This window comes from Hippocampus comes, unplaced genomic scaffold (genome assembly GCF_001891065.2).
Source record: "Hippocampus comes isolate QL1 unplaced genomic scaffold, H_comes_QL1_v1.1 scaffold237, whole genome shotgun sequence".
NCBI lineage: Eukaryota > Metazoa > Chordata > Actinopteri > Syngnathiformes > Syngnathidae > Hippocampus > Hippocampus comes.
This window is the reverse complement of record NW_017806159.1, coordinates 1488835-1508526: the sequence shown is the minus strand read 5'-3', so window position 1 is coordinate 1508526 and position 19692 is coordinate 1488835. Positions and strand designations below refer to the sequence as shown.

Genomic DNA, 19692 nt, shown 5'->3' with positions numbered 1-19692 from the left:
TGATCAGTGAGTCCCTGGGACTCGCTGCAAGTAAACTGTAAAATTATCACTGAGAGATTACCGCTTTTTCTGCAGTCAGTGATTGACTTCTATGCAAAGTCATTTCTCAACTTGTGTTCCGTGCCATGTCATGCCTGTTGAGTGTTGATTTACTTCATATTAAGAAACTACTGCACTAAAACATTAATTCATAAATGTATATCATGTGATTTTATTTCTTTTTCTCAGTATAAATAACACGTACCCTGACTGTTCTACTCTTTGAATAAAATCACTTCTTTCAAGCATTAGGGAGTGCAAAGGGTTATGATGGAGGGGTGTTAATCATGAGGATCCTGCCAAGTGGTATGATAGCATTGTTTTATACATGTCCTTGGCTAGGCCTCAGTTTCAAAATCAGTCCTTGGTCCTTGGCCTTGGCCTCGGAAGCAAGTCCTTGGTCCTTGGCCTTGGCCTCGGAAGCAAGTCCTTGGTCCTTGGCCTTGGCCTTGGAAGTCAATTCCTTGGCCTTGGCCTCGGCCTTGGGAGTCAAGTCCTTGGCCTTGGCCTTGGCCTCGGGTTGCCGGTCCTTGGACACATCCCTGAACCGTACATTGAGGTGCATTGTCCTGATACTGTTTGGCTATTTTTGCTTTTGTTCACAGATAGGTGAACCTCACCCACTCTTTGCTTATGAATGACAGCAATTCAGGGGTGCTCCTTTTTAATACTCACTCATGGCACCCACGTGTTCCCAGTTAGCCTGTTCACCTGAGGGATGTTCCAAATGGGTGTTTACGGGTGTTTAATGATTCCTCAACTTTCTTTTTTTTTGCCACCTTTCCCAGCTTTTTTGGAATGTTTTGCACCCATTAAATTCTAAGTTCATGATTATTTGCTAAAAACAATGGAGCTTATCAGTTTGAACTGGTGAAAAGGACACTTTGATCCACTCCTCTTTCATCTATAACTGCTTCAAACAACAAAGCGTATTCGAGGGAAAAGTGGTTAAGCTTGCACGACTGTCCGTGTTTTGTTCTGTGTTGTGTTTATTATTTTACTTTACGTTAATCGGTTTGTAAAGCGCTTTGCTACAGCTGCAGCTGTTGTGAAAGCGCTATATAAATCTCAATGTATTGTATTAAACTTTAAATATCTTGTCTTTGTGGTGTACTCAATTAAATACAGGTTGAACTCTTTCAACACCCTAACTTCTTTGAAATAGGGTCTGTGCATTAGTCATCCGCTATTCTTGTCTCATTATTTCACTGACTGATTTCATAGTCGCTGTTTTAAAATGTTTATTATTGTCGCTGTAGTTTTCAAAACCACACAGGATCATACTGAGAAAGTCTTAATATTTAGTTAGCTTTTTAATAACAGATGTAGAAGTTGTGCCCCCCCCCACCCCTCCCAAAAAGATATCAATAAATACATTTGTTGTTGCAGGGATGTACTTCCACATCAGAGACTTTGTCCTGAACTGCTCTGAGTGTCAGAGCCAGCAACACAAGGTGACAGAGGTGAGCAAGGGTTGCAATTTTGAAAAGAAATACACAATTTCAGTTGCTTATCTGGCATAAGTCATTTCCCCTTTATCACACATATTTTAAGTTGACAGTTGCTCGCTCTCATCTTCTGTCCATCTTGGATGTCCCTGACATCATTCCTACAGCGTAGCCCCTCCACCCCCACCACACACACTTAAAATCTGCCTCACTCCTAGGAGCTAGGCAGCCGAGGATGCGTCACGAAGACGATAGCGTCGCACGGCTCTGACATGCTCAACAAGCTGAGGAGTCAACGGGAGGCGGGGATGTTCTGTGACATCACTGTGCGCACTAACGGTCAGTCCTACGCCGCGCACAGGGCTGTGCTGGCAGCCGTCAGTGACCACTTCCAAGAAGTCTTTACAGAGATGGATTCCAGTATGAAGACAGACATAGATCTCACTGGTAAGTCAAAATATAGTCAAGCGTATGTCACATTCACATCTTAACAGTCGAGTATTTCATAAAAAAACACAACACATGCAACAGTTTTAGGATCAAAACTGTTTAAGTCTATGCACAACTGTTACCATTCGTTGTGATTGTTTGAATTTTGGGGGGCAAACCTGTCCGGAATGGCTGTGTCTGAATAGGGATATTTGTGTACATGTAATATCAGAAACCCACATTATTCGTGGAGAATAGGGGCAGCCTGTGAATTGCAAAAACCCCTGAGTAATTGAATGCCGACCTCAAAGATGTTTACAACTGCTTATAGTCATTGTGTAAACGATCAATATCACTCAAAGTGTCATCCAAAAAGCCTTGAGTAACTTTTCACACTCGTTAAAAAAAATGCAGAGGAATTGCATGTGTTTGTCGCCTTTGTTACGCGTTAACAACCACTTGTCAAGCTCAAATGAGGGCATCTTTTGTTAGTTTGAGCGTCTTAATAGCCACTCAGGAAGGCCAAAAAATACACGCGGCAAAGACTCTCATCTCCCGACTTGGACTTTCGCTATCTAGTGGGCAGACAGAATCATGAGGGCCACATACTCTGCAATAAATGTAACTTGTCTCGTATTTTGAATGGTTAAGAATAAGGGTTAATTAAAATTAAAATTTAGGGAAGTTATTGTATTTCTAACTCACGTATCTGTTGGTCATTTTTATTCACAAAGCATAATACTTATCATTTCAGTGTAATGTTCTTAGGGCTCCTTTTAATGTTCTTTTAGGCGTTGGCAAAAGGTGAAGTCATAAAGGAGCAGCAGTTGAAAGCAGTTTTCAATCTTCCTGTTGACCAAAGTGTCTTCGTCATCTCGCTCACCAAGCAATCCATGTATCTAACTGAAGGTTCTGTCTTCTCCACTCAGGTTTCAGCGAGGACAGCCTCTTGTCTCTGCTGGATTTCTCCTACTCTTCCACCCTTTGCGTGCGCTGGGTGGACCTCCCTGAAGTCATCACCATGGCCCGTCACTTGGGCATGTGGCCTGCTGTGGAGGCCTGCTCTGCTCTCATGAAAGAGCACCGCAACATTGTCCATCCTACCCAGGATGTAAAATTGGAGTACGGTGGGGTTTGTAGTCGGCGCCATCACCAACAGACAGAAACCAAAAGGAAAAGGAAGTTAGAGGATAACACTGGCGGAGTCCACTTGACAGTGGATACATCTGATGAATCTTTGGAAGGGAGTCCGTGCTGCAATTTGCATAGGATGTCAAATGCCAAAGTTCATAACAGACTCCCCATGAGCCCCTCACACAGAATGAAGCTCATGGACTTCAAATCTCCTTCCTCCAAGAAGACTGCCGTATCCACAAATATTGCCACCCCACAGTCCAAAAATTACTCCCCCATATCTCCACCCAACACCCGTCTACTCCGCTCAAGTCCTGGGGCTGCTCAGCAAGTTCAGAGATTACTGCCCATATTGGAAAGCCCTCGACAAAACCGAAAGTCGTGCACCCCCAGATCCAGTCCGGTTTGTAGCCCTGTCAGGGTGAAGCAGGAAGTGGAGGAGGTGGGAGTGGATGAGGAAGACTACGCAAGAGCCCAGGAGAAGTACAAACTAATGCTGGTTCTCGGGCTCCAGAGGACAGCCCTTCTCCCTCGACCGGAAGATCTGATTGGTTGGAGGCAGAAGAAACGACTCAGGAAGCTCAAAGCCAACAACTACTCGCTAACCAAGAGGCGAAAACCCCGCTCCGCTCCCCCAGTGCTACCATATACCCCTGTGACACTGTCACTTCCCCTCTGCGACCCTGTGAACAGTATCCTACTCGACAAGGAGGGGAAAATCAAGTCTCGCGGCCCACCTGTCAATGAAGGAATGACAAAGAGGCACAATTCCAAAAAACACGTCCCTCCTAGCGACAGGAGCATGCGAAGTAAAGGGGTCTTACCTGATATGTTCCGAGCAGCATCCCGGCCTGGCTTCAGTGGGAGAGAGCTCAGACGGTCTGTGAGGAACGGTGCTAGTGTCCATCCCCCTGTCCAGCAGCCCGTGCGGCGTACCTCCAACAAAACTCCAGCGAGGAACACTGTCAGGATCAAATCAGAACCAGCTGAATACTCGGTCTCAGGTCTCTCTCTCGCATCAGTCAATCATTCGTCTCAGAGAACACAGGCCAGGAATAACATCGCCGGCGCGCCGGTCAAGACACTACGCTACAACAGCAGCCGTCCAGGGACAAAAGCCAAGCCCAGACAGGGCAGCACCACAGAGGAGCGGAAGCCCCGGGGCAGACCCAGGAAAGTGTTGAGGGAGGAGATGGACACTGAGAGACAAGCAAAGGGCGATCAACACGATGGGTTCCAGTTCTCAGAGCACTCTCCTCCCCAGGCCATCTACAACCACCCTTTATACAAAGTCATCAAAGAGGAACCCCCAGATCCTGTGCCAGTTGGCGGCCCTTTGTTGGATCCTCCATCCCCAGACCTGGGTAAGCGCCAGAGCAAGCCTCCCATCAAACTACTGGACTCAGGCTTTTTGTTCAGCTTCTGCCGGCCTTCCGGGGCACCCATGGTGGGAATCAAGAAAGAAGAAGAGAGCGTGGATATTTGTTTGACGCGCTCCGTGTCACAAATCGGAGAGAAATTTGGAACGGGTCAATCCAAGCACAGGGCACTGAGAGCCAGAGGACCACCCCACACCTTGACGATGGTGAAGAAGGAGAGGGAGGAGAGGAGTGTGAGCCAGAGCAGGGTTCAGAGACGCCGGACCAACTCCAGAAACGACACGCCTTTAGTCAGATCTAAAGGGAAAAAGGCTGCACTTACCATACCAAAGGTAAGTAAAGGGGGTGGCCGTTGGTTCATAACGACAGTTGTGTAAAAATAAGGTATAGTCATAGTGTCTTGGGCGGCACAGTGGCGCTCAGACAAAGTTTATGGGTTCCGATCCGAGCTTGGACCTTTCTGTGTGGACTGTGCATGTTTCAGTGCTTGCGTGGGCAACTCTGGTTTCTCTCCACATTCCAATAACATCCATGTTTGATACGTGAAAGACTATATAAATTCCCCATCTGTGTGGATGTCAGTGTGAACGCTTGTCTCGCTATATGTGCCATGTGATTGACTGGAGACCAGTACAAGACAAGTATCATAGAAAATTGACAAATGGACAGCTTCAATTAGGGTTTGGACAATTTATCGGTTTACCTTCACAATCGTGATCTCAGATGACGAAATTTTATGATTGTCAAAGTTGTGTGCTTTTAAAGCACTCTTATCCTCCAAGCATACCAGGTAAAAGCATTATGCGAGAATCCCATCAGCTCCGAGCTGATTAAAAAAGCATCGAGTCTACGTCAGTCACCCATCTTAGCCGAGTCTATGCTATCCCGGCTGCGAAACACCCGAATTTGTGCTTAGGTGTAGAATACACTTCACAGACGCCTGGCAGGTAGAGAGCAGTCAGCTATGAACAGAAAATTAGTATCACAATAAGTATCGATACATAAAGTATGACAAATCGCTACATCGTCAGCACATGCTCAAAAATAAGAAATAAATCAGTTACAATTAACACCTGTTTCAGTTTAATGAGACGACAGCTATGTAGGTAACATCCGCTCAAAAACCAGAAAAGAATTGGGTAGGGCTTACGTCAGCCATGGTGACGATCTTAAGTATATCCATCCATTCTCTGTACCACTTTTCCACACCTTATAAGGCAGGGCTCCAGTCTTAACTTTTTTTTTTTTTTTACACTAGAAGCACAGTGGTCCCCTAATCTGGAATTGTCATTTTCACATTTCCACCCATTTCTACTATTTTACAGATACATGGGCCAAAGCATGGAGCAGGAGTTTGTGATTTGTGTGTTGATATAAATTAGCAAATTCACTGGTCGCAGAGGCATTAGTAGATGAAAAAATGTCTTGCAATGTCCCAAGTTGTAGGGGCAAAATACCACCAGCTAGAGATGGACTAAAGTTTTACTTTTAAAGTTTTGCTGATGACATTTTCTTGTAGATGTAACTGTACTTAATAAATATTGCACTGAAGCTGAATTTTAAGAAAATGGTGAATTGAATCCAAATCGCTTTATGGGGCAGCATGGCACAGTGTTCGAGTGGTCGCCTCACAACCACAAGGTTGTTGGTTTAACCCTCAACCCTTGTGACCATGTAGAAGTGTCCTTTAGCAAGATACTAAACCCTGATTTGCTCTCAATGGACCTGGACGCCCCTTGCATGGTAGTAATGTCCCATTAGTGTATGAACGTGTGCGTGAATGGTTGAATGTGAGGCTTTATAAAGCGCTTTGGGCACTATGGAGTAGTTCAAGCGCTATGCAAGCGCAATCTTTATCCATGTACAGTCTTGCGTAAGCCCCACAACAGTCTTACACAGTTTTTTGTCTTGAATCCTACTAGCAAGAGCCTATCGCCATCCCATTGAGCAGCAGGGGCTGCGTCGTATTGGACTCTGTTCGCCGGGCAAGGCTAAAGCAGCTGCGAGGCCCGCGCAGCCAGGTCCCAAAAGCTCCGAAGGTGGCCCACTCTTGCACGCAATGCTCCACCTCTTACAAGGACTGCGATGCACTCATCATGCATCGCCTGCGGCACATCGAAGGCAAGCACTGGCCGTGTCTGGTAAGTTGAGACCCGCCTCATCCTCGGCCGGGGCTCCTTTATTTTATAATTGGCGGTGCAGAAAATGCACAGATGTGCGTTAAATCTGATTCAGCTTCTGGTTAATGCTGTAACATGTGAGGAAAATCAGCAAAAATGTTTATCATTTGTTTTTCCCCCCCACAGTAAAACCAGATGTTTCCAAATGTCTTACTTTTAAAAAGAAAAACAGAAATACAATCAGTCTGTTTTCATGGAGGAATACAGAAATCAGAGATTTACTGTTTTCGAGGGTGAAGTTCCAAGGATTTGGAACCGATTAATCGACTGAAATAACTATGAATTAACTTGACAATTGATTAGTTTGTCGCATAAACATGGCACCTCTTCAAGCCTAATATAATATGGTCACTACACCACCATGTGAATTTACTTTGTTAATCGATCGTATTCATCACGACCAACATATGTTTAATTATAAAGGTTAAGGGAGGAATGGGCTACTTTTAACGCGGCACAGTGCGCTTATGTCACCTATAAAATGGAAACAGTTGCTTCCCTGTAAAAGTTGGTGCCAATGCCATCTAAGTTTGATGATCATTTTGAAGATTTGCCATCAGAATGGCAGCGCGAGATCCTGCTAATCACTACCCACAACCTTTCATTATTTCCCATTACAATCCGAACAAATCGGATCATTTCAAGGGTCTGCCGTAGTAGCGTATCGTTGGAATTGTATTTTTGACTCTTTGCTCGGATTCTGTTGTCTGATGGCCTTCTGCTCTGAAGCTTTGCAGTAAGACGTTCTTTCGACTGAGGAATGTACGGAACCACATCCGCACCCATGACCCCAAGTTGTACAAATGCAGGAACTGCATTGTCGCTGGCTCCTGAGGCCAGTTCGTCATCCAAAGGGTGTGCTGAACCAAGGTTGAGGTTGGTGGCTCCTTTTCAAAGACTGACATGCAGTCTCTGAATACTCAGTTTACCTTAAAATATCAGGTCAACTTTGCCCTGCGGCTCATTCCTCCATCGAAATGATGGGAAAAATGCAGACTCTCCTGAGCAATACGATATATATTTCCAGCTGCCTGTCAATAAATGTTAATATCAAGCAAAACATAATTTATTTCAGTGCAATTCAAGAAGTAAAATTTATTTAGATGTCATTTGGTTTTCTTTCTTCAATTTTGATGATTATTGTTTCCAGCCATTTAAGACCTCAAATTAACCATCCACCTAATGACCAAAATGTTTTTGGGGTCCTTTTCTTGATCGCTTGATTTTAGCACAACACACTGATCCGGGGAATCTTGTCTGACATGACACTGTGTTTTAAAAGATGCCTGATGTAGTAAACACGTTCTCAAAGCCGTCTCTAAAGAGATGCTAAGATTCATGAAATAACATACATGGTGTCAATATTTTTTTTTTCTTTAAGTATCGTGGTTTTCTGACTTTTTTACCACATCAATGACAAAGCTATGCAAATGCCATTAATTTGTGATTAGGTGGTCGAGGATGCAAAGGCGTAACTTGCGTGTGCCAGCGCAAAGTCTTTCGGCTCACACGACATGCGACAAGGTTAAAATAACGATTAGCTTTCACTTCACACACATAATGACAGCATGGAAGATCCCTGGCGGAATCGAGATTGTGTTTGCCGTAATGTCTTATTTCGCAGATCTCATCAATGGTCATGATCAATCAGCAAATCATGACATGACGGCCAAGCACCGTTTTTGAAATGCAAAATATCGGGCGATCCACTCCAGCCGTCAGATCAGTGTAAAGTGTAATTAAGAGTCCTTATGGGTTGTGTGTGTGCCCAGAGTTCGGTTGTATTTGCTTTTTGTTAACTGTGCTTAAGATATAAACCGAAAATGGCATATTCTTGATGCAACAATTTTTCTGTTTTTTTTGCCCCTTCATAGATTCAATATGGTTATTGATAATGTGTGATAACGCAGTGCTCCAAAAACCTTGGTAATTGCACCTCTGGAGCTTTGTGTGACTTTAATATGAAGTATTTTCCTTCAAAGTTTGGTTGAAGTCCTGTTTTTCTTGCTCAGTTACAGGTTTACGTTTTGGCCATGTGCAACCGAGTGGAAAAATGTCTTCCTATTTTTTTTCCCCCTAGATTCCGACGTAGAGCAAATGACAAGGAAGTCACACGAGCAATCAGAAGCTTGTACATAATGGAGCCGTCACTCAAGCACAACGGGGTCTGTAAGGACAAGTGACTGTTCTTTTGATTTTAATCTAATCATGGTGGTATTTAAAAACCAAACCAAGGGTGGCATGTGTCCGTTTCCCCCCCAAAAACGTCAAAACTTGAACATTACACTCAGGGGGAGGGGGAACAAGACACCGCCGTGCAACATCGATCCCATGTCATAAATCACGATCAACATGTTTGTGTATAAAAATGAAAAACGTGATTGTTTTAACTGGTCACCGTTGCATAGTGTCATCAATCCTATGTGTATAGTGGAATTTGGAGTGCACTTATCTTTAGCCTATGTTGTAAACCTAAGAGCTGGTGGTGAATTTGAAGGTGGGGCGGGAATACTTGAAGCCAAGGGTAGGAATACTTGAAGTGTTTTATTGGGTGGGAGGGGGTGCGTGTGAAGTCGAGGCGGTCTTTTTGGGTGTTTTAAGTGTCCGTTTTGGTGTGCTCAACTCTGTAATACCTTCACTCGCTGCCGCCCTTTGTTCTGACCTGCTTTTCTCACATTTTAATCATCCGTACATGGGGGACGTGGGGGGGGGGGTACGCGACAGTTACGACAACACTGCATGTGCATCTGCAGTACGTACATGGATTTTCGCAACGTGACTGCTTCATGATGGCAATTTGATCCATCCCGTCCTCCACCTTAACCCAAGCCCTTTTCCCTCCTACTGAATAAATGCAAAAGTATGCACATAGAGATGTTTATGGTTCACAAATCAATTTTCAAAAATCTTTCGTCTCTGTTCAGACTGAATACATTTTGGACTTTTATATTGTTATACTTGCTTTAATTACGTTTGTTTTTCCTTTTGCTATAGTCTTGACCTCACGTGTTGAGCCAGCATGACAAATGATAGGATATTTAACAAAAATACAAGAGTATTTATATAAAATGCTGGGACCTTTTAACATGTTATTATCGGGAAAATAAGTGATTGCAAATGTTATTGAAATTGAGATTTTAAATGCATTCCTGTGCTTTTTCGCAACGTGACTGCTTCATGATGGCAATTTGATCCATCCCGTCCTCCACCTTAACCCAAGCCCTTTTCCCTCCTACTGAATAAATGCAAAAGTATGCACATAGAGATGTTTATGGTTCACAAATCAATTTTCAAAAATCTTTCGTCTCTGTTCAGACTGAATACATTTTGGACTTTTATATTGTTATACTTGCTTTAATTACGTTTGTTTTTCCTTTTGCTATAGTCTTGACCTCACGTGTTGAGCCAGCATGACAAATGATAGGATATTTAACAAAAATACAAGAGTATTTATATAAAATGCTGGGACCTTTTAACATGTTATTATCGGGAAAATAAGTGATTGCAAATGTTATTGAAATTGAGATTTTAAATGCATTCCTGTGCTTTTTGTGGTTGGAAAGGTTATGTGTTTGCTCTGGGGATGTCTAATTTGATCAATAAACCTGAGTATATAACATTGAGAGTCTCAAAAGATCTGCTTTTTGTTTTCCTGAGAATTGTAGAATGTCATCTCCCCCACATCTCCACCCCCCGCTTGGCCAAAAATGTAACTGTTACTGTCAACCGCATTTTTTTTCTTGATTTCTTTGCAGTGTTTCTGGAAGCCAGAAAGTTGCCATTTCAAATAACTTTTAAATGTTTTTTTTTTTTTTTTGAAAGATTTTTTTCCCTACAAAATCAAACAACTGAAATAACATCCTCCGAGATTGCTGATTCCTTACTTTTTGCCAGGGGTTGTTGCATACGCCCGTCCATCCATCCATTTTTCCATCCACTTTATCCTCACAAGGGTCGTGGGGTGTGCTGTAGCCTATTCCAGCTGTCTTTGGATGGTAAAGGCGGGTTACACCTTGAACTGGTTGCCAGCCACCGCTCGGCACCCAATAGACAAACAACCATTCGCGCTCACAATCACACCTAGGGACAATTTAGAGTGTTCCATTAGCCTGCCATGCGTGTTTTTTGAATTTGGAAGGAAACTGGAGTACCCGGAGAAAATCCACGCAGGCACAGTGGAAACATGACAACCCCACACAGGAATCGAACCCTGCATCTCTGCGCTGTAAGGCGGCTGTGCTAACCAGCCGACCACTGTTCCTCCCCCTCATGAGATATCACATATTTACATACCCGTAATCCCTTTACTGAATGCTTTTTAATTCAATGGACACCAGTAAAACACCACTTGGTGACAGTATCACTCTGGAGACACCTTCCCCTTCACTGTCGAGTTTGCATCTGTTAGGCTCCTTCAACCGGTGAGTCGTTTTACTATATTTTAGTTCTACTACACATTGGTTCTTAAAATTGAATTCATGAAATGAAATTGAGAATGCATTTCACTCATCAAAAGGTGAGTAGTTTTACTTGCACGTTTTTTGTCTTATTGAGTGTTTTTGTGTTTGACAGCTAAGAACAATCAAAAGTGAATGCAAGAGGTCCATTTCGTCAGTATGCTTCCATTCGCAGCTGTCATCAAGCAGTGAGTAATTTTTGTTTTGTTTTATTAGAATATTGTTACCAGGGTTTCATGTGGGTTGGTTAGTCATATTAAAATATTTGCTCAATTATATGTTTCAGTTTTATGATGGCCCTGGAATGAAATCATTCACTTAACATTACATCCCCCTTGGGTTATTTGGTTCCACTAAAAGAGGCTGGCGCACCATTATTTCACAAAAAAAAAAAAAAAAAAAAGTACGGTATTACAACACAAATACAGCCATATCTGTGAAACTCCACAAGGTGGCGGTATCACTCTTTATGGAACTTCAAGATGTTCCGTCAACATTTCCAAAGGTGAGGGAGCCAGTGGGTTTTTGTTTTATTACACCGTGGTTATCGTATTTGTTTAAAGCTCCATCACAGTTAAAAATGTTAATAGTGAATGAATGTCAACTTCTTTACGATCATTCGTCATCACAGAGGGAGTTGTTTACGTATGCTACCAGTGGTTTGCTTATTTTGGCTTTTTTACTAATGTGGCCAGTGGTCATATTTTGCCTACTGATGCTTCAGAGATTCCACTGGACTCTGGTACCTTGGTTTTGAGTGACCCGACTGACATTGACGTCACCATACTCAAAACCTAAATCAACAAATATTTTAAACCAAACCATGCAGCAGCACATGTAGACAGACAACAACAACATAACAGCTATTTAATATAACTAATATAATTGTTTGCATCATATATTGATATTACTGCGTGTTTTCATAATATATAATACTGTTATGCCATGTTTGTTTGGGAGAATTTTGTAATTGTTTTCAGAAGATGGGTGTTTATTGAAATCCAGATAAATTTATTGCTTGTTGTTTGTGAAAAAATATATAGGAAGAGACTCTTGAAAAAAATAATTGCATGTTCAATTGCAATTGAAATTTTCAGGGCGGGGGTGCAATTTGATTATTTTTCAAAATCATTCAGCCCTACTGTACACTGCTATTAAGAACATTTAGTTTTTTGAAGGGCAGGTGCAGATTAATGACTTGTCCATTTATTTCAGTTTGGACGGATTATTTGAGATGCAAGCGTTCAGTTGGCTCAGTTCTGACCATGGTCAAAGAATGATTTACACTCTCAAATCAAGGCACAACTGTACTGTAGTTTTCAAGACAAAAAAGGTGGTGGTTGCCCCACTGTGTTTTCTGTCTCAATCCAACACAAAATACCTTAGCTTGTGCATCATTGCAGTCGGTGTTTTTGCACAGTTTATGCATGATCGACTCAACGCCAGCCAATGGCAATTTTGGCCCAAGTGTAAGTAGTGCCTTCACACTGCCGCATTATTCGGGGGGCCTCCGTCTACTTTTTCAGGTCTTGCAAACCAGCAGGGTCTTGCTTACTCGGGTTACCCTCGCAGCACCAGCGCCTGCATATGTGGGCTTACAGAGAGTACGCCCAGGAACAGCTGACAATTTATGCTGCTGAGGCCCCCACATTCTCGGTGGGAAGGAGGAGGAAGAGGATGGGGGAAGAGGTGGAGGCAGCGGTTGGGTGGCAAAGGGTTAAAAAAAAAAGCGAGGATGGGTAGCACACATACGGGTCGCCGAGGGTGAGAGGGGAGAGAGGCGGCTCGCCTTTTTGTAGCTTGTCAGCAATTGCCTGAGACAGGCTTTTTGCCTCTGTGTGTGAAAGCTACTTGGCAGGAATGCTTGGAGCGTACCAAGTGTGGCCAGTGAGTGGGGGGGTTCCAAAAGAGAATCGTTGACGTGTGTGTGTGGCACAAATGAGCCTTTAGCGTCTGCTTTCGTGTGTGTGTGTGTGTGTGTGTGTGTGTGTGTGTGTGTGTGTGTGTGTGTGTGTGAGAGAGAGAAAGAGAGAGAGAATGGGGGCTGGAGAGAGTATGTGGATATGTCCTCGCTCTCGCTCTCTCGAGAAGCAACAAAAGATGGGGAATGAGACACCCCTCCTGCCCTCCCCTTTCCACTCCTCTCTACTCCCCCCTTTCCCTTCCCCAGCTCTCAAGAGAAAGAAAGCAACCCTGAAAGGGGAAAAAAGGGAAAGAAGATGATGAAACCCGAAGTGGTCCTGCATTGGGAGTTGTTTGCATGCATCTGGATCGTGTGTGTGTGTGTGTGTGTGTGTGTGTGTGTGTGTGTGTGTGTGTGTGTGTGTGTGTGTGTGTATGTGTATGCAGTTGTGTGTGTGTGTGTGTGCGTGTGTGTGTGTGTGCGTGTGTGTGTGTGTGTGTGCGCGCACGCGCTCGTCATTATTTGTGGGTGTCGTGTGTGTGCGTTTTTGTTCCTGGCAGGGGTTGTTATTGTTTTAAGTGTGTGTTGTGTGTGCTTGTGAGACAACCAGTAGCCTGTTGCTTTTTAGCTATGCGACCCCCCCCCCCTTCAGTCTACGTCAGGAGGAATGCAGCGAGCAGATCCTGCAGGATTCCTCCTCCACTCTGGCTTCATTATTCCCACATGCCGCCGTTGAGTCAAGCATGGAAAAACATATTTTCATATTTAGGTTTGCTGACACCAAAATGGAGTATCTCCTGCAACCTTAACACACTCCAGCTGTAATGGTTTCCTCACCAAAAACGCAATACAGCGGAACTAATATTGTTACTGGCAGTCAAGAGCATGGGGACTAGTGGTTAGCACATCTGCATCGCAGTTCAGATGTTCAGGTTACGCCAGCTCCGTCCCACTTGCCAAAAATGTAGTGTTGAACTACATTGTTTCCACAGTTTCCCTACAGCCCTTAGTCTCCTCTTGAATATCGCACAAGAAAAAAAAAGCATGTGTTAAAATGAGCTTACCCCGTTGCTTCACCTTAGTTGTAGTGACTGTTGTACTCCACAGTGTCCATGTTATTAGTCTCGTTGCTGCCCTTAGTCCACTCTCGATAAAGAACATCTCAATTAAAAGCCAGAATGACAAAAGTAAAAACACATGCTAACATAAGCTTACCACGTTTCTGTGCCATATCTCTGAATTCTGCACAATCTGCAGTATTATACTCCACAGTCTCCATGTTGCTAAAGCGGTCCGTTTTTTGAAACCCACTTATTGGAGAAAATGTCTCTCAACCAACAGCCATGTTTTTGTAGCTGTCCCTTACCTCACGATGCAATTTTGCACTTGATTGTCTTGTTGCCCTCAGTCTCCTCTTCGTCTTCAATCAAAAAGATGAAAACAAACCAAAAACACGTCGCTGTACCTTTGCTCTGGATGCCACACCGCAGTCTCCACTTTGCTGCAGCGCTCACTTTTCTTGCCACCCTCAAGCTGCTCACGGGTAAAAGCCAAAATCACAAAACTAAATACACTTACTAGCATAAGGTTACCACATTACAAGGCATTGCTCTGGATGATGCAATATTATAAGGCACAGTTTCTGCTTTGCTGCAGTGGCCCTCAGGCTCATCTCAAATCAAATCCCAATGACAAAAATAAATCCACACGCTAATGTTTGCTTACCCCGCAATCTCCGCATACTGAAGCGGCCCGTGGTCTGCACTCGGATAAAATGTGTCATCTTACCAACAAGTCACATAGCAAGATATAAACACAGCAGACCCTTTTCCTGTTCGTTCCAACTGATGAATTCAATGTGGCGTGGTTATCACAGTACATTTTTGATGTGAGAAAACAGGAGGCTTCAAACCATGGCAATTTAAGAAGTTTTTGACTTTAAAACAGACCAGGAAACATCCGGCCTGCCTACAGGATCTGACCGGCCATCTCAATGACCATGACATCAAAAAAAAAAAAAAAAAAAAGCAATTCTTTTGTTATGAAAGTTGTGCTTTTATTTTATGCGCACACCTGTGGACGCAAGTATAAGCAAGGTAGTGAGCAAGCACCTCATGATAGCAAAATTCTTAATTCCTGTACGGTGAAGGGAAAAGAAGCCATATACTGTACCTATTGAGTGTACTATGTCATCACAGTATACATTATATTATTTATTCATTAATTTTCCGATCCGCTTATCCTCACAAGGGTCGCAGGGGGTGCTGGAGCCCATCCCAGCCGTCTTCGGGCAATAGGCGGGGGACAGCCTGAACCGGTTGCCAGCCAATCGCAGGGCACACAGAGACAAACAACCATCCGCACTCAGACAATTTAGAGTGTTCAATCAGCCTGCCATGCATGTTTTTGGAATGTGGAAGGAAACCGGAGTACCAGGAGAAAAAACACGCAGGCCCGGGGAGAACATGCAAACTCCACACAGGGAGGCTGGAGCTGGAATTGAACCCAGTGTATCTGCACTGTGAGGTCGATGCGCTAACCACTGCACTGGACCACTGGGCCACCCTACATCATATTATCACTGTCAATAATATTATACTTCATGCTTGTCTACCTATTTAAGAGTCGTGACTAGGAATGGCTGCTGAGTTGGTACACAAAATTTTAAGTGTTAGATGGAATTTTAATGTAATGTTGTCATTTTGTTTCAAAATATGTATTTCGTAATTGTAACTAACACAAAGCATTTTATTGAACCAAGACGATATGCTTTTTCAAAATCCATGAAAAATAATAAGCAAAGCTGTTGTCAACACGTTTACTTGGTCTTCAGCAAGCATTCCAGTTTCTCATGTGACCCCTTTCCAAAATACATTGCTCACCGCTGCTTTAAAGGGTAATAATTTCCTGAAAAGTTTAAATTCACCAACTCCCACTCGTCACGTTATTCCTGGTTGGGGGATTTCGTTCTTAGACCAAATCAGTGTTGGTGTGGCAGCATGAAAGTCTAGCAAAGCTCAGCAGTACGCTACACAAGCGCTGCTGCTTTCGTGAGTCTATATCACACATAAAGAGGCTGACAGGTTAGGCAATTTTAAATGAATTAGGCCGTGAATAATTTCCAGCGTGTCACAATGTATTGGGTGTGAGGGTGCACTTTGAGTCACTGGTATACATCTTCGGAGTGGAATTTCATTTTTTCTTTTTTTTATTACTTGGATTTGAATGTGCATGCAGTTGCATCTGCGCACGTACACCTGAAATGACACTGACATTGGAAAGTGGTCCTGCGAGTGTATATGTAAAGGGAAGGAAGAGGAAGTAGCACTGGAGAGGAAGTACTGGGCGGGCTTTTAGGGTGGAGAAGAAGATGGGGTTGGAAGAGAGGGAAAGTTAAAGGCTGAAAGGAGGAGGAGGAGACGGATGAAGGCGCTGGCGAGGGGAGGCAGGGATGGAGGGAGGGAGGCGCGTGGAGGGAGGAGGAGGAGGAGGGTTGATCTCTGGGGTTTGAAGCGCATTAGTATTCATAGGGAAGAGGAGGCCACAGACAGCAGAGAAACAGAGGGACCAGACAGAACAGAATACCACACACACAAACCTTTCCTATTATGTGGAAGCGACACGCAGTGTAATAACGGTGTCATAACATCTCATAGTTGCACACGGGCACACAGCCACTAGAAATCCTCCCTGGAGACACTTCCTCAGACGAGGCCTCCCCCAAGTGCATTTCTCCCTCCATCCCCCTCTGGATCAAATCTGACTCTGGAAGCATCTCTCCCGCCCTCCCTTGTCAATAACGAGGGCTGCAGATGATGTCTTAAGGTGACCTTAGCTAGTGTATGCACCTCCAGATGTTTGAAGTAAGGAGGAACTGGTGAGAAGGGTTGGGAGAGGAAGACGTGTCGGAGGCCACTTGCAAAAAAAAAAACAAAAAAAAACAACGCAGACGCTCACACGGCCCACAGAGGGAAGAAGAGGAGGGACAAAATGGCAACACTGGCTGTTCTATTCATAGTCGCTCTCTTCGGACTTTGTATGAGTGTGTGTGTGGCGGGGGCATGTGGGTGGGCAGGTGGTGTACAGCTGACAGTTGATTTGCTGTGACACCAGACACACTGGCTGCTGCTTGGGACTCTCGAGGCCTTGATGGCAGAGTCCCCGGGAAGCCTGGATTACACACAGGCACGCACACACAGCTCTATTACTCCAGCTTTACCTTAGATAAGAGTACAACTACCTAGCAAAAGATGACAACCTTAGTGTACATCAACATTGTGGTCCTCCAAAAATACCTGAAAAAGTTGTAATATGCATGCCAGAACGGAATTGGCGATGTCACTTTGTCAAGAAACATACAACGGTGGTGTTTGAAGATAGAAGTGACTTGACGTATGATATTTTTATGTTCTTATTTTATTTACCTATTTTTGGGGGGCACAAGTGTGGTTGTTGGACATTTTTTTTCTTAGACTGTATTTAAAAACAAAAAAATGCCCCATGTGTATTTAAAACGACCATGAAGCCTTTCAGTCTGCTAGCTTAATGCTAATGCTAGCGTGTGTGTGTGTGTTCAAGGAAGAGGAAGAGAACTCCCTGGGAAGAAAGTGAAATAAAGGCACACGATGAGACTCATCAAATCTTTTAGCGTCCCAGGAAAAATGGAGTGTGAAAGATATTTAAGGGCTGAACCAGAAGCCCTTAAAAAACGAGAATGACAAACCCTCAAATATTTGTTTATAACCACATGCCGACTGCCAATAGGAAATTGCTGTGCAAACAAGTTTTTCATCAAAAACTCACTGATTAGTCACTTTTATTTCCATTATGGATATTTAAATTTGAATGTATTTTGAAACAATGTCAACACTTTTTTGTTTTTGTTTTAGATAGACATTTTATTTATTTATTTATTTTTAGCACACATTCTGTTCCATTAAATAAAAACTCTTCATAATGTTAGGATATTGGCCGGTTCTTTGATTGGAAGAACAAGCCGGAGATGTTTTCCGTTCTCTGAAGCAGAAATATTCAAGTCACACGACATTTAACAAACCAAAAATGTCAAAATAGATTATTTCAACGATTATTATTGACATTAATTGACTTTCATTTGACAGTTAGGTTCAGATGCTTGCCATTTTTGATGAGTAATACACTTTGTGTGAGGTCCCCATTAATCACGTGTACTTGGTATGGATCCTGTGTGAATTATGTAAATATATTTAAATATATTGAAATTAAGTCCCCATCACGCACGTAAAATTGACTTTTCTGAAGTCCCCACAAGATACGGTCCAACCATGACTTCATAAATTCTGATATTTAAAGGTGTGTATAAGCTAACACCGCCACCTTGTGTATCCGTGATTTTTTGCAGAGCTGTATGTCATTTGGAAAGGGTGGTCCCCGAAAGTGATGAACAAAAAAGTGGTCCCCGCAAAGCATATAAACGCGTATGTGTGTGTGTGTGTGTGTGTGTGTGTGTATGGCCCCACTTGTCGAAACACAGTACTGTATTCTAATTAACACTGCATTTGTGGACTATCAAATAAGCAGAAAAATCTACCATTTTTATCCTTCTCACGGCGGCAGCCATTTTGATGTCACTGAGAATGACATCAGAGTGCCCAAATGGCTCATCTTGCAAATGTCACATGACCAAACTCAGAAAACGGGTGATAGGCCGTTACCTGAGCCTGATGATGTCATTTTCAGTCAACAGCAAATGACAAAAGGGCCGCCCCCTGAAATGGATAAAAACATGGATTTTGCTTTCTAATTCATATTCCACACATGCAATATTATTCAGAATGCCATGTTTAGACTAGTGAGGGGGCATACAACGTACTGTCAAGTTTTTTGACTTCACTTACTCTTTCAGCAAGAGATTAAACACAAATGGTGCAAAAACACATGTAGGAAGACAATATAGTACTCATAGCTTAATGTTCTGCGTAGAACAAACAATACTAGTGCCGTACGAATGAGCTGAGAGAGGCGTACAAACTTATGTCTCAATGAATGGAACCTTCATCTGTGCGTCTTAAACTTTGTTGATTGTTTGCAGTTGCTGTTTTTCTATCTGTTATACAACGTGAAAGTTATAGTGAATAACTGTTGAAGGATAATCACGGTAAAGCTCATGAACATGTTTGTGAGTGTGCATGACCAGTCGTGCCAAGCCACAGCCCACCTCTTCAAAGTGTGCCGCAATTTAGTAGTACGCATCAGAGACTTGAGGTGTCACATTGGAATAAGCACGGTTTGACTGGCCAATTGTGAGTAGGGCCCTAATAAGAGTGAATGTCTTAAGGACCTTCATGATCTTCACCACACCATATGCATCCAGTGAGAGGAGCTCGAGACTCAAATGGAAAACAGGAGCCGGCGTACAAAAAGAGAGTGGAAAAAAGGAGCAATGGAGTGAGAGGCAAAGAGTGAGATCCCATCATGCGCACACGCGGCGCGCAGAGATAGAGGAGGCTGTTGCCATGGCGGCAGAGGCTGCATCCTTTTGTTAAGGATGTCACTCAGGGGGAATCAGGCCTAATGAGGGAGGACTTGGCGCCCGCGAGTGGCGGCTTGTTTCTGCCGCTGCTATTCTATTGGAACTTTTTTTTCTTTTCTTTCTCCAAGACATCATGATGTGTCTGCGGGGAGATGCAGAACAGAAAGTACAGTGGAGGAAACAAAACGGAGAGATGTGAAGTCAAGCAGAGA

At 43.4% G+C, this 19692-nt stretch overlaps 1 protein-coding gene across 3 annotated transcripts in view; it reads left to right on the top strand.

Moving 5' to 3' along the window:
* The window catches only part of LOC109531286 (uncharacterized), a 13387-nt gene extending 4559 nt beyond the window's left edge, over positions 1 to 8828 (top strand). Inside the window, exons 2-7 of one of the 3 annotated variants that reach the window (XM_019895500.1) lie at positions 1429 to 1502; positions 1706 to 1934; positions 2846 to 4761; positions 6352 to 6570; positions 7339 to 7464; positions 8690 to 8828. In XM_019895500.1, coding sequence (XP_019751059.1) covers positions 1429 to 1502; positions 1706 to 1934; positions 2846 to 4761; positions 6352 to 6570; positions 7339 to 7443 — 2543 coding nt within the window. In that variant the 3' untranslated portion in view covers positions 7444 to 7464; positions 8690 to 8828. Of the gene's footprint in view, positions 1 to 1428; positions 1503 to 1705; positions 1935 to 2845; positions 4762 to 6351; positions 6571 to 7338; positions 7486 to 8621 lie in introns of all 3 variants that reach the window. The other 2 variants (XM_019895497.1, XM_019895499.1) reach the window with 2 other exon arrangements.
* The last annotated feature ends 10864 nt before the right edge of the window (positions 8829 to 19692 follow it).